This window comes from Cydia strobilella, chromosome 13 (assembly GCF_947568885.1).
Source record: "Cydia strobilella chromosome 13, ilCydStro3.1, whole genome shotgun sequence".
NCBI classification, from domain to species: domain Eukaryota; kingdom Metazoa; phylum Arthropoda; class Insecta; order Lepidoptera; family Tortricidae; genus Cydia; species Cydia strobilella.
Genome location: NC_086053.1, coordinates 15234858 through 15251240, shown reverse-complemented (window position 1 = coordinate 15251240; position 16383 = coordinate 15234858). Strand labels below are relative to the sequence as shown.

Below are 16383 nucleotides of genomic sequence, written 5' to 3'. Positions count from 1 at the left end.
TAACTTTAGCGTGGCATTATTAGACTTTACGACGTCAAATGATTCTTAAAGATGGTTGTATAAAATGTTTTCTTAAGTCTTGCGGTTATATCTTTCCTAATAACTTTTAAATTAACAATTGTATATTTATGTAATAATCTTTACGGTGACGTTAACGGTATAAAGGCTTATAAAAGCGAGTTATAATCCTAGCTAAAGGATGTACCTGGGAAAAAGATTTTTACTAAGTTTAATGAACTCATAAAGTGCCTGTTGTTTTTATACGAGCCATTACGAGGAAATCGGTCAATCAAATAATTATACACTAAAAACAATTTATTAAGTAACTTTCTATGAAAATATTTTAATGTGTTTTTCGAGTACACACTAACTATTAAACTACTGTTCATGGCCAGGGGGCGCCACAAGCCTTCAGGAAAGTGTCACATAGTTGATAATTTCGACCTATGCCACCGTGGCCGTATAGCTGAGTGGTTCAGGCACCTGTCCGGTAAACGGGGGACGCTGGTTCGATTGCAGCTATTCGTATATGATATTTATTTCGGCAAATATGTACAGTTTCGACCTACGAGAAGAGTAAATATGATTTTAGTAGTAGCATATGAGTGTGCAAGCTTTGTTCGTGTTTCGTGTAGTGTATTCTACCTAGTAATTTTCCCAGTATATGCAATTTCCTGAGGGCTTATGGCGCCCCGTATAGCTTTTTTATTTTATTAATTTCTATTTCTATTTTTCAGATCTCGCATGAAACCTGAAAGCTAGTACCGGACCCAGCCCATTCAAGGTAATAATAATAACATGATAACCTGCCTCGATAACGTGTACTAACATTGTTATGGCAGGAGTCCGGACCTCTCAACAATAGCCCAATCTTTTGACCAGCCAAAATTCAACACCACAACCGGCATTTGTCTCCGCTATATTTATTTTTTTTATTATTTATTTACATACACACAACCATCAATTACAGGAAATCCTAATTCGACAGTATGGAAATTGACACAAAAAATAGGTACAATACATTAGCTTACAGATTACAGTAGCACAATACGTAAAGCGTAGCCCTTGTGAATTCGTTCAGAGAACAAGAGAACATATATATTATAATATCCCCTACGCCTGTTGGGAACGATTTACGGGTATATTTGTATCCGTAAATGGGTTTTAGCACGTGTATTACATAACAGCACACTTCTCCAAAGGGACTCTACGTGTTAGATCTGTGGTTGTCGTTTTTAGTTAGTTTTAACGAAAAAAAGTAATGGATGAGTTCGATCAAAAATAAAATTGCGCATTATACAAGCAATTTTCATATTTTTTTTTTTTTTTGCAAAAATTTGTTAAGTACTAACTTTTAATGGTGCGTTTTAGATCTATGTTCGTGTTTTTTTTTCTATCGAGCGAAAGTTGGTTTAATCAGGTTTCAAATCGATGAAGTTAGAAAGGCCTTAAAATTGATTTCATTTTTTTTTGACAACAGTATTGTTGTCTAAAAAAGCGCTAAGACTTTACAAACTGCTGGCTGAACCTAAGACTCCCTACCTTAACCCCTAACCGCATGCGAAGCCATATATGGCGGATATGATATTCAACTCTATTGAGAGCTATTAAAGTTCAAATTTAAACAAATATTTTTATGTGACATGTAGTAAGGTGTTAAGAGTGAAAAACATAAAATTTTTTTAAAGCTCAAATACCTTTCTAAGAAGTCTACATTATTCTCCCCTACTGAATCCTATGTATAGTGTACTATAGTGTGTATAGTGTATTATGAATCCTATGTAGTACGCAAATTTATTAACACATTTAACTGAAGTTTTCATAGTTAATGCAAAAAAGTAAAACTAAATTACAACAAATACAATATTACCCCCCACTCTGATTATCCCCCGGACTAAATGTGCCAAAAATACTGGCGGCATTACCTCGCTGAATAGCCAGGGATATCTTTTGGACGAGGAAAGAACCAGAGCGAGGATAGTAGTTGTACCTATATTACTACATATATTGCTATTTATATGTATTACCAACATCCTGACACTACACTTAGAACAGCCTTCCTGGGAACATTAAAGTCTCCATTTTCGTCGTCTCAAGTTTACACTGTAGCTTGTTAAATAAAATATTTGCAACGACAATAAAAGCGGAATATTGTATTATTGTATTTCCCGCCCTTCAGGGTTCTTTATGGTCCCACAAATTTTATTACGGGTTATTTGTCACAAAATATGTATACAATCAGGGCGGTTTATAAGTCCTCCCAAGCTAACTATGCATGCCATTTGCAATAACAAAGTGCGGCAATTCATTAATGTCTATGTATTAGTATGTGTACATAAGCATCTGCCTAAAGGTAACCTTTATTCTGCATTGATGATCATTTGACGCTACAAATAGACAAGGTGATCTCAAAACATGGGAGATTATGGCATTGAATTTAGAAAGACTTTGGCTACTGTAGGCGACGGACAAAGCAACCTTTGACTGCGCGCGTGGTGGCAGCCTGGCCGGTAGGATTCCGCTGCCAGCGCACTTGTTTTGTTTAAGTAATTGTGTAGAATTTTTCAACATACCAGCTCGTAAAGGATGTCTTGATTGTTCAAAAACTGATGAGAAAGTTGCATTTTATCCACAAAAGTGGCAAAGTAAATTTATTATCGTAATGCATATCCCATCCACTTATAACCAGGCGTATACGTGAGTCACTTACAAACCGCAACGTGAAACCTAACGCCGAAATAAATTTATTTCATCACAATGTATAAATAATTCAGAGGTTTTCGGGATATATCGAAGTGAAATATGGTGGTTAAGATCTCGGCGAAAATAAATAGAATTCGACCCTCGTTTTTTAGGGTACCGTCGGTTTTATGGACCACATTAAGAGAGTTTACGATGGTTTTATTTACAGATAAGTTTTTAATAAACTAAGTTAGCGATAACATTTAGCTTATATATCCTTTAAAGCGAGGTTTAGACTAGCAGGAACTTACATGCAATTTTTATTACATTGTGGCATCTGACCAGACTTTTGAATGCAGTTTGCCTTAGTAGTCGGCTTAATGTCCTGGATACTTTATTTTCGAAATTAAAAATGAAATGAAAAATGCTTTATTGCCACAAAAAAAGTAGGTACAGAATATAAACTAACCTAATTTAAATAAACTATTCTAATAACATTAAATATACCTTATAAATCTTTAATATATATATTTTTCTAAATAATGTGGCAAACGGTTTTGGCGTCAGCATGATGCTGAAAATGCCCGCCCATATGGGTGACACTTCAGCGCTGTTTTTCAGCCAGAACCCTTCCCTACGCACCTCCATTCCTTTCGTGGAATTATCTATCTCATATCAATGGGAAAGTGCCACATTTGCGTTGTATTTCGTCACTAAAATAGGATAAAAGTGCTTAATAGTTTTATGTGCTTAGTATGCACAGTCAGCAAAATTAGTCGTCAATTTGACATAACAGTTTCTCAAACCTTATATTTAAGCTCTTAAAACTGCTCAATAGTATGATCCACCTACTTATAGGTGCCATGTCCAAAGCTCGAAATCTCCAAATCCGGGAACAGAGGTGTAATATCACACGGGCACCAAACCCTATTCACTGACGTATAATCCCTCAGCTGTCGAGCTGTTGGTAACTTTATACCTTGAATAGGACAAAGGTGTTTGCCCACACTAGCGAATAGTATGAAGAACAAAAGAGGCTAAGATTGACAGAAATCCTAATTATGGTATTTTTTTGTAACACTCACATAACAAAAGATTGTAAGTAGTTTAGGTATCGTATAATACACATACACTAACAATTTGCCAAATAATATTTCCCGAGCTTTCTGTTAGTTATTCGAAAGGTTCCAAAGGTTGAAATTTTACGATATATTATTACGATAGTATAGTATATTAGTACGGAGTACAGATTATATAACTAGTAATAGGGTATTATTTTTAACTGGTCAGCAAAAGTCTAACCTAACCCTTGCTGACCATTTGATTTTTCTGCTGACAAAACTGTATTTTTGGCTGACCATTTAATTACTTCCAATATAAATACATTATGCTTACAGAACCTTGTCACATTACCGCTGTCCGCGCATGTCCCGTCCTTATCGCTCGTGGCGGATTTACGAGCCCTCATGACCCTTTGGACGGATTTATTGCAGTTATTGTCTGATTTATACCGATATGACAGTATGTCCGTCATTTGCATTGGGTCACATTTGCCTTGCCTCATTGCCAAAAGTTTGAGATGGAAGCTTGGTACAGACATACTGATTTAAAGTTTCGCAATTTTTACACACTTAAATTTGACCCTCGCGGACCCTCCGCCAGTGTGGCTACCACCAGTTTTTCACTGACATAAATGTAATTTACTTTCTATGCATCTAGCTCGTACTCGCATATTAGTGCGAACGAGATGTATAGAAAGTAAATTACGTAGACTTTAGCGTATAAATATGTAATTTTTGACACTGTTAATGACTCATGGTACGGGTACTGGATCGAATTTACGCTTTCGTTTTATTAATTTATTCATTTATTCAATATTGCTTTGTCATGTACATAATAAGGTGTTACATTTTAAATAGCCAGTTCATGACACCCTGTAAGGGCACACAGTAGTACAGTTTTTCTATTCTATTAATTCCAATCTACATATTGTAATTAAGGTAACATAATAAAATTAACATATTAGCGTATCAGTGGTTTAGTAACCTATTAGGTCTCATAAATTAATTTAGTAACTTTTAAAATTACAAGCCCAAATAACATTTAGCATGAACATTAAAGTAACATATATTTGTCTAGTAGGTACTAGTTTTTGTTGCTGAACATCGTAATAAAAATGAAATAGAGCGTGTGTTTTGTATTTTATTTTTTTATTTATATATTCTAATTTACAACTTAATTACTAATCATTTATATTCTCGCCAAACTGTTACGTTTGATGGCGAGATGCGCTCAGTTTTTATACACTTAACCTATTAAACTAATTTTATAACTTAAACTAACAGTTTCATAAGCCATAATATACTTATACAAACTATTGTTCAAAACAACTAAAATAAAAAAAGTCAAATAATGTAAACAAATATGGCAGTATGCGTTTCCATTTGACATATACCCTAAAAAAAAATTACGCGGGTGATTTTCACAGAAATATTAATAATTAACAAATTTAAAATAAAAAAAATAAAAATAAAATAAAAATAAAATTCATTTATTTCAAGCTGCAAGGCTCATAATCAGTTTTTACACGTCATAAAAATAATAAAAACAAATATAAAATTAAAATTGAAATCGAAAAATTGGTACCTATTAATAAAACAATAAAATAAATTTAAAGCATACACTAAGTCCCTATCCTATCCCAGTCTTAATTACATGCCTGCATTAAATTTGTTTGTTTACATTATTTTTCACTATCTAATTAGGACCAACTTATAATCGTGATAAATTGAGAAGATGTTCTTTTAATCTAGTTTTTAACATGGATTTGCTTAATTTAGGACTTTGTCTTAGAAAACTAATTTTATTTAATATTTTTGGTACGATGTACATTGAGCTTCTTTTGCCATAATAGTTTTTAACTTTCGGCTGCACTAGCTTTTTTTTTCTCACACCTTGTATTATATTTATTGTTAATTAATAATTTGTACTTTTCACTATAATAATGCTCTAAACCTATGAGGTATGTGACTTTCTTATCTACAGGCAAAATTTTACACAAGGATTTTATTAAGTTTTGCATTACGTAGCCCCGTCGATCTAAATTTTCTGAAAGGAACTAAACGTCATAATTAGAAACCGCATTAAGTGACCTCATCATCTTCATCTTCCTCGCGTTATCCCGGCATTTTTGCCACGGCTCCTGGGAGCATGGGGTTCGCTTGGCAAGTAATCCCGAGAATTGGCGTAGGCACTAGTTTTTACGAAAGCGACTGCCATCTTACCTTCCAACCCAGAGGGTAAACTACACCTTGTTGGGATTAGTCCGGTTTCCTCACGATGTTTTCCTTCACCAAAAAGCGACTGGTATCTAAATATCAAATGATATGATTCGAAAACCTCATTGGTACGAGCTGGGGTTTCAACCCGCAACCTCCGGATTGAAAGTCGCACGCTCTTACCGCTAGGCCATCAGCGCTTAAGTGACCTATTTATTATAAATATACCGAAAACCAACAATAAAGGGTTTGCCCGCGGCTTAAAGAACGGCAGGGCTAATTAAAAAATTAAAACGCTTTTACAATCTACATTAACCGTGACCCGAGCAAGCCGAGCATGTAAATGCCTGGATGGGGCATTAAAATTTAATAAAATTAAGTTTAAACACGCCTAGACAAGATGTAATACCAATCGGAAACCTAAAATAATGTATGGAAATAGTCATGTGACTTTTCGTAGCATCTGCCATTGCCATACAATTTTTCTTTTCGAATGTACGATTGCCACCATGGCTAGACCCCCTGTGATATAAACTCAAAGAAAAAAACCCGTCAGATGCGAGTCACACTCGCACACCGAGGGTTCCGTATAAGCTTACGTATGTAAATAGTTCAATTCCTGATCCCCTAATGAAAGATAAAGCAACATTCTTCAACCCACCAACGGAGCGGCAGCTGACGTTCACGAGGGTTCATCATACATAGCCGTTAACCACTATACGAGTTTTCGCCCGGGAGGCGATTGGTCATGGAAATCTACCCCTCTGTCGAAAACCTCGCCCAATGGTCATACTTATTGTATGGACTGACGTTTATCTGACATGGCTATATTTGACGTGCCCCTCCCCCGCAAAAATCGGTATTTTGTAGAGAAAATTACAGACAAGGCGCCTCCAGTTACTTAAAGCTCGCGACACACGGGGCGCCTCATTTTTCTAAAGTTGCCAAAAGTTAACGTCATTTTTGTGCTCTAGTGAGACTTCTATAAGTAGCTATTCTAGTTCGTTAGAGAGAACCTTCTGTACTTTACTTCTCTTATTCTGAGGCATGACCCGGTTACATCAAACGAATCTAACTAGGTCATATACAATTAGTGTGTAGTTAGGTATACATAATTGATACCGAACGTAAACTGAACCCAGTTGCAAATCTTCTCCGATCCATTAGTTCACAAAAGAGACACATGAGCTGCGAGCTATCTATACGTGATACGTTTGTATAAAGAACTTTAATTGCTTATTCATGTTTCAATTAAGGTCTTAATTGCTAGTTGTCACATGTATCCCTTGTAGGCGCCGTTACGTACTGTCGACTGGTCGCCGGCGACTGTGACATAGTTTATATAGGCGTTTACGAACTTAGTCGCCGGTCGCCCGGCCGACTCGACGACTCGCTGCGTAGTGGCGACGGACAAGCGACTGCTGGTCGCCGGTGACCACGGAACACGGGTTCACACTGCGAGCAACTGTCGAGACGACAAATCTGTATCCGTCTCTCTCTCGAGCATAGTTGTGAAGAACACAACATGTTTTAGTGATGCTTGCTCTCGGCTTGGTCGCCTGGCCCTAGTCGCCTATGTTTTGGTCGCCGAGAGACCAAGTCGCCGGCGACTAGTCGACAGCGCGTAAAGTCCAGAAGTACACAGATTATCCATTTCCTTATCATTAATCAAAAACACCTAATAAATAATTTATCATTTCGAATTAAAATTAATCCCACGTTGTTTTATCATTCATGTAGTCTTGCGTGGTATAATAAGTTTTAGGAATAAGATGCATGATTAGAAGGGCCGACCCAAAGTAAATGGGAAGGAGCCAGGCAAAAGAGAGAATATAATTCATTTGAGATTAGATTAAGACTAATTTCTTATGCAGGTCAGCCCCTATGAGGGCTACGAGTAAGTAAACCTGTATTGTACATGTCCAAAAATACGGTCTAATAATGTAACCCAAAAATACGTTGGCAGATATTTTAATATTTTTAGGAATACGTTTCTTACATACACATCTGTTACAATATTCTTCTTTACCTTTGAATCCTTTGATACACTAACGCGAAAGTTTTTTTTTTTAATTACTAACAATACGCTTCAGTAAAATATATTGACAATGCATTTTTGACTAGACTTATATTGACCGGGATATAGACCGTGATTACCTTGTATCGTATTTTTGTATTTTGTATGTAATACAAAAGGTAATCACGGTCTATATCCCGGTCAATATAAGTCTAGTGAAACTAACCGTGAATCATTCAAAACTCTAATGCATTTTTGACTTTCATGCTATTTCATTCCAATGACACTAATGACAGTCATACAATTTCAGGTTTGTTTTTGCTCTATTTCGTTTGTTTTATATACTAGAGCTACATAAACTAATTACAGACCTTGATATACCTCATGTCATTGTATTTTCAAAGTTTCATTACAATCCAACGCGTAGTTTTAAAATGAGAACGAAACTCCGTTTGTATGGGAAGGTGAAATTCTACCGAGCTTGCCGCGGACTCTTAAGAATTAGTACAATCTGACAATACTATCTAACGAATATTTTAAAACTGTAACGGGCCAATTCGAACAATGATCTAAATATCAACTAGATATCCACTAGATATGAAACAGAAACGATAACGAGATATTAAGGAAAGTCATGTCAAATTTGACATTTCCGCGATTCCGAATGTCCTCTTGAACGATCTCTTTAAGATTTGTTTAAGATATTAAAATGTCTATCCAATGGATATCTAATGGATATCCCAAAACGTCACAATAATTGTAGTGTGAAATGACAATTGGTTTCTCGAATCGAACTGCAAAAGATAACTAGGTGGGAACTTTCGCTTACACTTACTAATGACTGGGTTCCATGTGGATGAGATCTTAAAACCTTCGTCTCGATTGAAATTTCTATGTTTCTTGATTTCAATGGCTTCACGGATTTTTCTACTATAAAACCCACGATCTGTAGAAAGTATTCTAGGGTTGTGAAGCTCAATCCAGTGGTTTGGCCCTGACGAACGTCGGAGGTACATTTTTAAACTATTTTACGCGATTAAGTCCCGTGGAGATAAATAATAATGAGTAAAAATCGTGAAAGTTTAAATCAGTGTTATAACGTATCTATTAGATCTCGTATTGTTCTCGTATCTAGTAATTATCACGTTGTTCTAATAGACCGGTAATTAAGTCTCATTCACAATATCACAGCAGATGTGCTAGTTTATTAAAAGCATTTTTACATTATCAAGTCGAAACTCGTGTACGCTTCAAATTTTAATTTCTCCCGGGAATCATGGAAATTTAAAAGTCTGCCTTGTTAAGGCTTTTAAAGGATTTTTATATAACTTTTAGATGGTGAGCCAGCAAAAGATTATTATAAATTAGTGCTTCTAGATTGATAAATGAAAACTTTGTTTTTAACAAGCATTAACAACTGCGAACGATGCTATTAGGCTTAAAATAGCTAGTGACTAAAAACGAATTATGTATCTAACAAAGTCTATAACCCATAATGGTTTTAAAATTATTTTCCTTTTGGATAAACGAAAATGATTCCCCACTTATCAACCCTCTCATCCCAATTTAAATTAATCAAAAACATTTCAAAACCCCATTAAGTTGAAAACTTTACTAAAATCGTAGATCAGTTGATGATAAAGACAGCTATTATACGTTGCGTTTGTTATCATAGCTATTTTATGGGGCCTCTACTGTGAAACGCTATATAATCAATATAATCATATACATACAATATATATTATAATATTTATCTAGTTATAAATATACATTTTAAATATTGTGTATATATTTAAACACGATACCTGCATTAAAAAAAACCGGCCAAGTGCGAGTCGAACTCGCGCACCGAGGGTTCCGTACTTTTTAGTATTTGTTGTTATAGCGGCAACAGAAATACATCATCTGTGAAAATTTCAGCCTGGTGCCAGACAGAGGGACAGACGGACAGACGGACATCGGAGTCTAAGTAATAGGGTCCCGTTTTTACCCTTTGGGTACGGAACCCTAAAAACTTTAAATCCAAATATAATTAAATAGACTTCCAACTTTACAGAAAAATAAGTGTTAAGCGATCGAACTTCGTTTAGTAAAATCAAATCGTTATCTTACGTACGGATTTGAATAAAATTTGGCAACATAGCAGTAAATAGTTTTTAATACAAAAGTAGGTAGGTATCTACCTACCTCCTAACCCTTAAGGTATGGTGTTCTGGATATACTTCTGTATATAGATGGAATGAATGGAAGTGGTACTGTGGTACTGGATGGATGGAAGTGGTACTAAGTGGTGATATTAGAATGATATTGGAATCATATCAGTTAGCTGTCATTCGAGCAGGTTCTCGCTGGCACTAATATTTATGCAGTTCAAGTCTGAGCGAAATGAACGCGCGAATGACAGCTGTTGATATAATTCCAATATCATTCTAATATCGGTTTGATGTCAGTGCATGTTCGAATTAGCCTGTTAGTCATGGAGTGGCAGTATAATAAGTCGTAATTTTTCCGGAGATTGACAGTCTTAACTACTAACTCGTCTCCCCTAAACCCCTTCGATTCTCAATGACATCCATTCGGAAAGTTTTTACGGCCTATAAACGGCAACAACCGTGTCCTCAAAATTTAATCGGCCATTTTGAAAAGTCGGTTGTTGGAATAAAACAAAGGAGTCGATTAATTTGAGCCGGTCGGTTTACCGCACTACAGGGTGGACGGTCAGTAAGGGAATATTTTGAGAGGTTGATTCAAAGGGATTACATCTACTGGGCCTTATTTAAAATTATCGTCGCGGAGAGTGAGGATGTTTAAGGGTAGCTCTTGTGTTGCTAATAATCAGGCATCGTAAACTGCGAGTGAAATCCATTTAACTACTAAAAAAAACTACTAGGGTTGTTACTTGTCAAGTCAAAGTACGTCATTTAAATGGATTTCGCTCGCAGTTTACGATGCCTGCTAATAATACATACATATGCAGCCTTACAGAAAACCGCAGCCAAATAACACTAGACCCTACTAATAGTGTTGTGTTCCTGCCGGTGAGTAAGGTTGCCAGAGCTCGAGGGAGAGGAGTGTTAGGGTCGGCAAAGCGCATGTAACTCCTCTCGAGTTGCAGGCGTACATAGGCTATGGAGACTGCTTAACATCAGGCGGGCCGTATGCTTGTTTGCCACCGACGTAGTATAAAAAAAATGCCTTAACCTAGCCCTTGACGGCCCCCGACCCCAGGGCAGACCAAAAAAGCGATGGCTCGATGTCGTGAAAGCGCAAACGGGCTTACGCGAGAGGACGCCCAGGATCGAGCAAAGTGGAGAAAGGCAAGAAGGAAAGCGGACCATGGCAAAGGCCGGGATAACGCTAGACTGAAGAAGAATATTATTGTGTTGTTTTTACTTACTTTAAAATTATGTTATTGTGCTAATAATATTATTTATGACTTTTTCCAAATACCTTTCGAGAATTTTTAATTTATTCAATAAATTTAAAAGTGGAAAAATTACTGCCTTGGGTGAGACTTGAACTCACTGCCAACTGAGCCACCAAGACCTCATCCATAGTCAGCAAATCTTCCCACTATATGGGTCTAGGGGACCCTAGGTCAGTGAGTTCAAGTCTCACCCAAGGCAGTAATTTTTCCACTTTTAAATTTATTCTAAGCTTAATAGCATCGATCGCAGACGTTTCTGCTTGTTAAAAATTAATTTATTCAATAAATGTCAATATACAAAAAAAAACAATTCCATAACAACTTAAGGCTAAACTTAAGCCTAGTCAAAGAGTCAGATATTATTTATTGAAGAAGAAATAGGTATATACCTATTTATTCTTCTTCTCCAAACGTCAAAGGGACCGGTTCTGATTAAATACTCTGTTACAGTTTCGATTTTAATCACAAACAAACAACACCCAACACCACAACAAAGACGACAAAGGAGTTAATTAATTTAAGCCGGTCGGATTACCGCACTACAGGGTGGGCGGTCAGTAAGGGAATGTTTTGGGAGGTTACAGTTGAATGAACTGGCGACATTTGAACTTAAAATATCAAGTCTTGATTGATGTTATTGGCTTTATTACTCCGTGAGTAAACTAAATTGATCGATGATTGGAAAAAAATAAAATGTATCCCATTTCAATGTCAATTGCATTAGGGGGCAATATATGTAATGTTTTATATTTGAAGTTATAATCTATTAATTGTTTGAATGATCAAGTAATGTTTTTGGCTTGTGGATTCCTGGCTTACAGGTTTGTCATTTCTGTCTGTCCTATGTCATAGGTGTTTTACTGACTATAACTAATAAAAACTGCATCATGGAAGTATTTTGGGCCGCTATGAAGTAGACATATTATTACTACATCTATAGCCACTTTACAGGTAAATTACCAAAAACAAATTCTAATAAAATGTTCTTTAAAATCGGGGTCACGATTCTTCGCACCAAAACCTTATAGTTTTTGATTGACTGCGTTTTGAATTTAGTATTTAACAACCTGTATATTATTTACTGCAATCTCTACTTTAGAAGAAAGCACAATCATGGCGGCCCGTAGCCCGTAGCAATTACACTCGTAGCTCCGCTACGCCGTAGCGCTACAGCGATTTGAATACTTGCATTTTTAAACGGAGTACTTTGCTTCAAATGTATACGGCCTGAATGGAACTGGATGAATGGAACGTCGTAATTTTATAGAAAATGCGTGGCGCTTAAGATTTTTTTGTTGAAATCATTTTATTTGTTCGTGGTAAGAGCAGCTTGAGAAATGAGTTGCAGCTCAATTTGCTCAAGTTTTTAGAATGAATAAACTATTTGAAAGAGGAAATGTAGGCTTTTTAATGGGGGTGTCAACAAATCAAATATATTATTTTTCGAACTGTCAAAAGTGCTTTTGGGTTAACTTCCATAGCGGGATAACTTTGAAAATACTAAGCAGAGACCTCACTCGTCAGTAATGTCAAATTACATACTTTAAAAAAACCGGCCAAGTGCGAGTCGGACTCGCCCACCGAGGCTTCCGTACTTTTTAGTATTTGTTGTTATAGCGGCAGCAGAAATACATCATTTGAGAAAATTTCAACTGTCTAGCTATCACGGATACAGCCTGCTGGCAGACAGACGGACAGCGGACTCTTAGTTATAGGGTCCCGTTTTTACCCTTTGGGTACGGAACCCTAAAAATAACTGCGGTTTATATCAATAATTTTATACTTATTGTCAGTTAGTTTAACTATATTATTTCAGTTCATTTAGTTTAGCATATTTATTTATTCCTAACACTGTGATTATCAAGTTGTTCTAACAAACATTTCAATTTAAATTTGGTACATTAGCGCACTCATAAAATATAAATAAATTACTCTGTGAACTAAAATTTAATGCAAAATTGGTGAAATATTGCACGTATTTCTCTTTAATTAATTATATGGAATTAAAATAATTCGAACATAGGTAAGTAAACACGTAATAATTTATCAATGATGTTCATTTATTCGCTGTGCTCTTATATTGAAATTTTATGGGAAAAATCCATGTTTTTATAATGAAACAGCGTGATTCACCGAATATAATGCATAGCTACATATCTATCATAATAATAAGTACTTAGCTATGCTAAACTAACTATAGCTTATAGAGCGGGATCTCCTGCCACAAGTATAATTTTACTTACTTGGAGATTCCAACCATAATTTGCTGTACACAATATTGTAACCAATAAACGCTTTTTCACTTTTTTTTTCACTTTTTTTATGTATACAGTGTGTAAATCCAATACGGGCAAACCTTTAAACGGTGGTGCTATGCTAGGACCTAAGAAGTATATTGGGATAACTTTTGCTTACAAACATAATGAAAATATTACCATACAAAATAATTCGGCTCGCAATGTAATAACACAAGTTACGAGATACGAGCTTTTAATGTTTGCAGTAGTACATTGCTGCTCGGTAAATTTTCAAAAATTAATTACGTCATAATTAAGTGTAACTTAAAAAAACCTCTTAATTCATATATTCATATTGCCCGTATCATATTCACACACTATAGAATAGGAGATAAATAATTATACCTACCGTTTTAATATCTGTGTTCTGTTTTTTGTAAGCCGATTTAAACTTGCAAATTGATATTATTTTGCACGTTTAATTACATAATATGATATGTATTTTATTTTACAGAACAATACATTAATAGGTAATACTAACATTATTGTCGAAGCTTGGAAGTAGCTACTTGCTGGCTAAGGATTCGTTTTCTCTCAAAAATGGTGCAAGAAATACAAATATAATAGAAATATTTTACATAAGCTAAGTTCTAATGTATATATTTTCACAGAAATAAGTAAAAACAATTGAAAAGATTTGCTTTGCCGCCTTTTTTTTTTATTTTATTAAAAATAGAAGTGTATTTTTCTGCTGAAAATACGCAAACCTATTTGAGACACCTTAATAGTCGCAGTACCAACATTATAATAATAAGTACTGAGTGGTACTGATCATCTGTTTGGCTGTTTAATGGACCTATGCCTTCATGTGGTTTGGCCACTTCAACTTTTAAAAAGTTTGGAACTCGACAAATAATGGAATTTGTATGCAACATTGCAGTCCCGAAATCGAGACTGCAATACACTGATTTAAACTTTCACGATTTTTACTCATTATTATTCACAACGACGGGACTTAATCGCGTAAAATAAGATTTAAATTCACCTCCGACGTTTCGAGGACGGCGTTATCTCCGTGGTCTCGGAGAAGACTGGCTCAAGTTGACATCAACATCTTCTAGGCGCGCGAGTTTTTCGAACTACCCGCACTTGGTCTTGTTTATTAACTTGAACGAATTGACTTGATTGTCAGAGGTGAATTTAAAACTTATTTTACGCGATTAAGTCCCGTCGTTGTGAATGATATCGAGACTGCAATGTTTTTAACTTTTTAATTTTTACATATACATAGTATGTATTTACTATTTATTGACTTATATTTTATTGTTGTTACAGATGAGGCCTACGACGCGGTGCGTGGCGCTGATAACGCTCATCGTCGCCGCCAACGCTCAATCAGTTGAAGGTAAACAAATTATTATGTTCCCGAACTAACACAATGATATATATCAACTAGATATAAAACAGAAACGATAACGAGATATTTAAGAAAGTGCTGTCTGACATTTCCGCGATTCCGAATGTCCTCTTGAACGAGCTCTTTTAGATTTGCCACTTAGACATCTAATGGATATATATAATGGATATTCCAAAATGTCACAATAATTGTAGCGTGAAATGACAATTGGTTTCTCGAACCGAACTGCAAAAGATGACTAGTTGAGTAGTTAAAAATGGTTAATCCTAAAAGAAAAACAATAAAGAAATATTCTTGTCTAAGTTACAATGCAGATTCTTTCACTATATTACGAGTAAATTAAATTGCTCTAATTGTAGACTTCATTTAAAATAACTAAACAAGCATAATTTAAATGTATTTTCTCAAAAATGGACGACAAAGTCGACGTTGCCGGTTAAAAAGTAGGTCGCAAAGTACGTAGTTTATGGTCAGTCAAAAAATTAAAAAGTTAAAAACATTGCAGTCTCGATTTCGGGACTGCAATGTTGCATACAAATTCCATTATTTGTCGAGTTCCAAACTTTTTAAAAGTTGAAGTGACCATATCAAATGAAGGCATAGGTCCATTAAACAGCCAAACAGATGATCAGTACTTATTGTTATAATGTTGGTACCGCGACTATTTAGGTGTCTCAAATAGGTTGGCGTATTTTCAGCAGAAAAATACACTTCCATTTTTAATTAAAAAAATAAAACGGCGGCAAAGCAAATCTTTTTACTTTTTTCTGTGAAAATATATACATAAGAATGTTGCTTTTGTAAAATATTTCTATTATATTTGCATTCATTGCGCCATTTTTGAGAAAAGCACTATATATGACTCGGCTGGAAGGCTACTTGCTGGCTTCGGAATTTAATTAAACGGACTCCCAAGGTCGAATCCTCAGCCAGCAAGTAGCTACTTCCGAACCTCGACAATAATGTACTATTTCTGTTTTATCCATTATTTTGCAAAACGATGTCGTGTTAAGTGACAAATATTTATCGACAGTCGATAAAACACAGTAGTCAATCCCTCTTGACGTATGATTTCTGCTATGAGTATTCCGCTCCTTGATTATAACAATTTATTCAATTTCATTAATATTAAGTAGGTGTGAGCCACATGCCTAATGACACGATTCACAATGCAATGCAACAGAATTCAAAGTCAAAATAGTGCAATAGTTTTCGCACAAGTACTTGTAGCGACACAATGTAAAATACGGAGTGAAACTCCAGGTATAATTCCAAACAAAATATAACATTTAATTAACAACTCAAAACACATTGTTACTCGTACA

The 16383-nt window shown here is 35.4% G+C and overlaps 1 protein-coding gene across 2 annotated transcripts in view; it reads left to right on the top strand.

Moving 5' to 3' along the window:
- The first annotated feature begins 737 nt into the window (after positions 1 to 737).
- LOC134746775 (Ig-like and fibronectin type-III domain-containing protein 1) overlaps positions 738 to 16383 on the top strand; it is a 100559-nt gene continuing 84913 nt past the window's right edge. For both annotated transcript variants that reach the window (XM_063681306.1, XM_063681305.1), the window contains exons 1-2: positions 738 to 784; positions 14977 to 15046. In XM_063681306.1, coding sequence (XP_063537376.1) covers positions 14977 to 15046 — 70 coding nt within the window. In that variant the 5' untranslated portion in view covers positions 738 to 784. The remainder of the gene's footprint in view (positions 785 to 14976; positions 15047 to 16383) is intronic.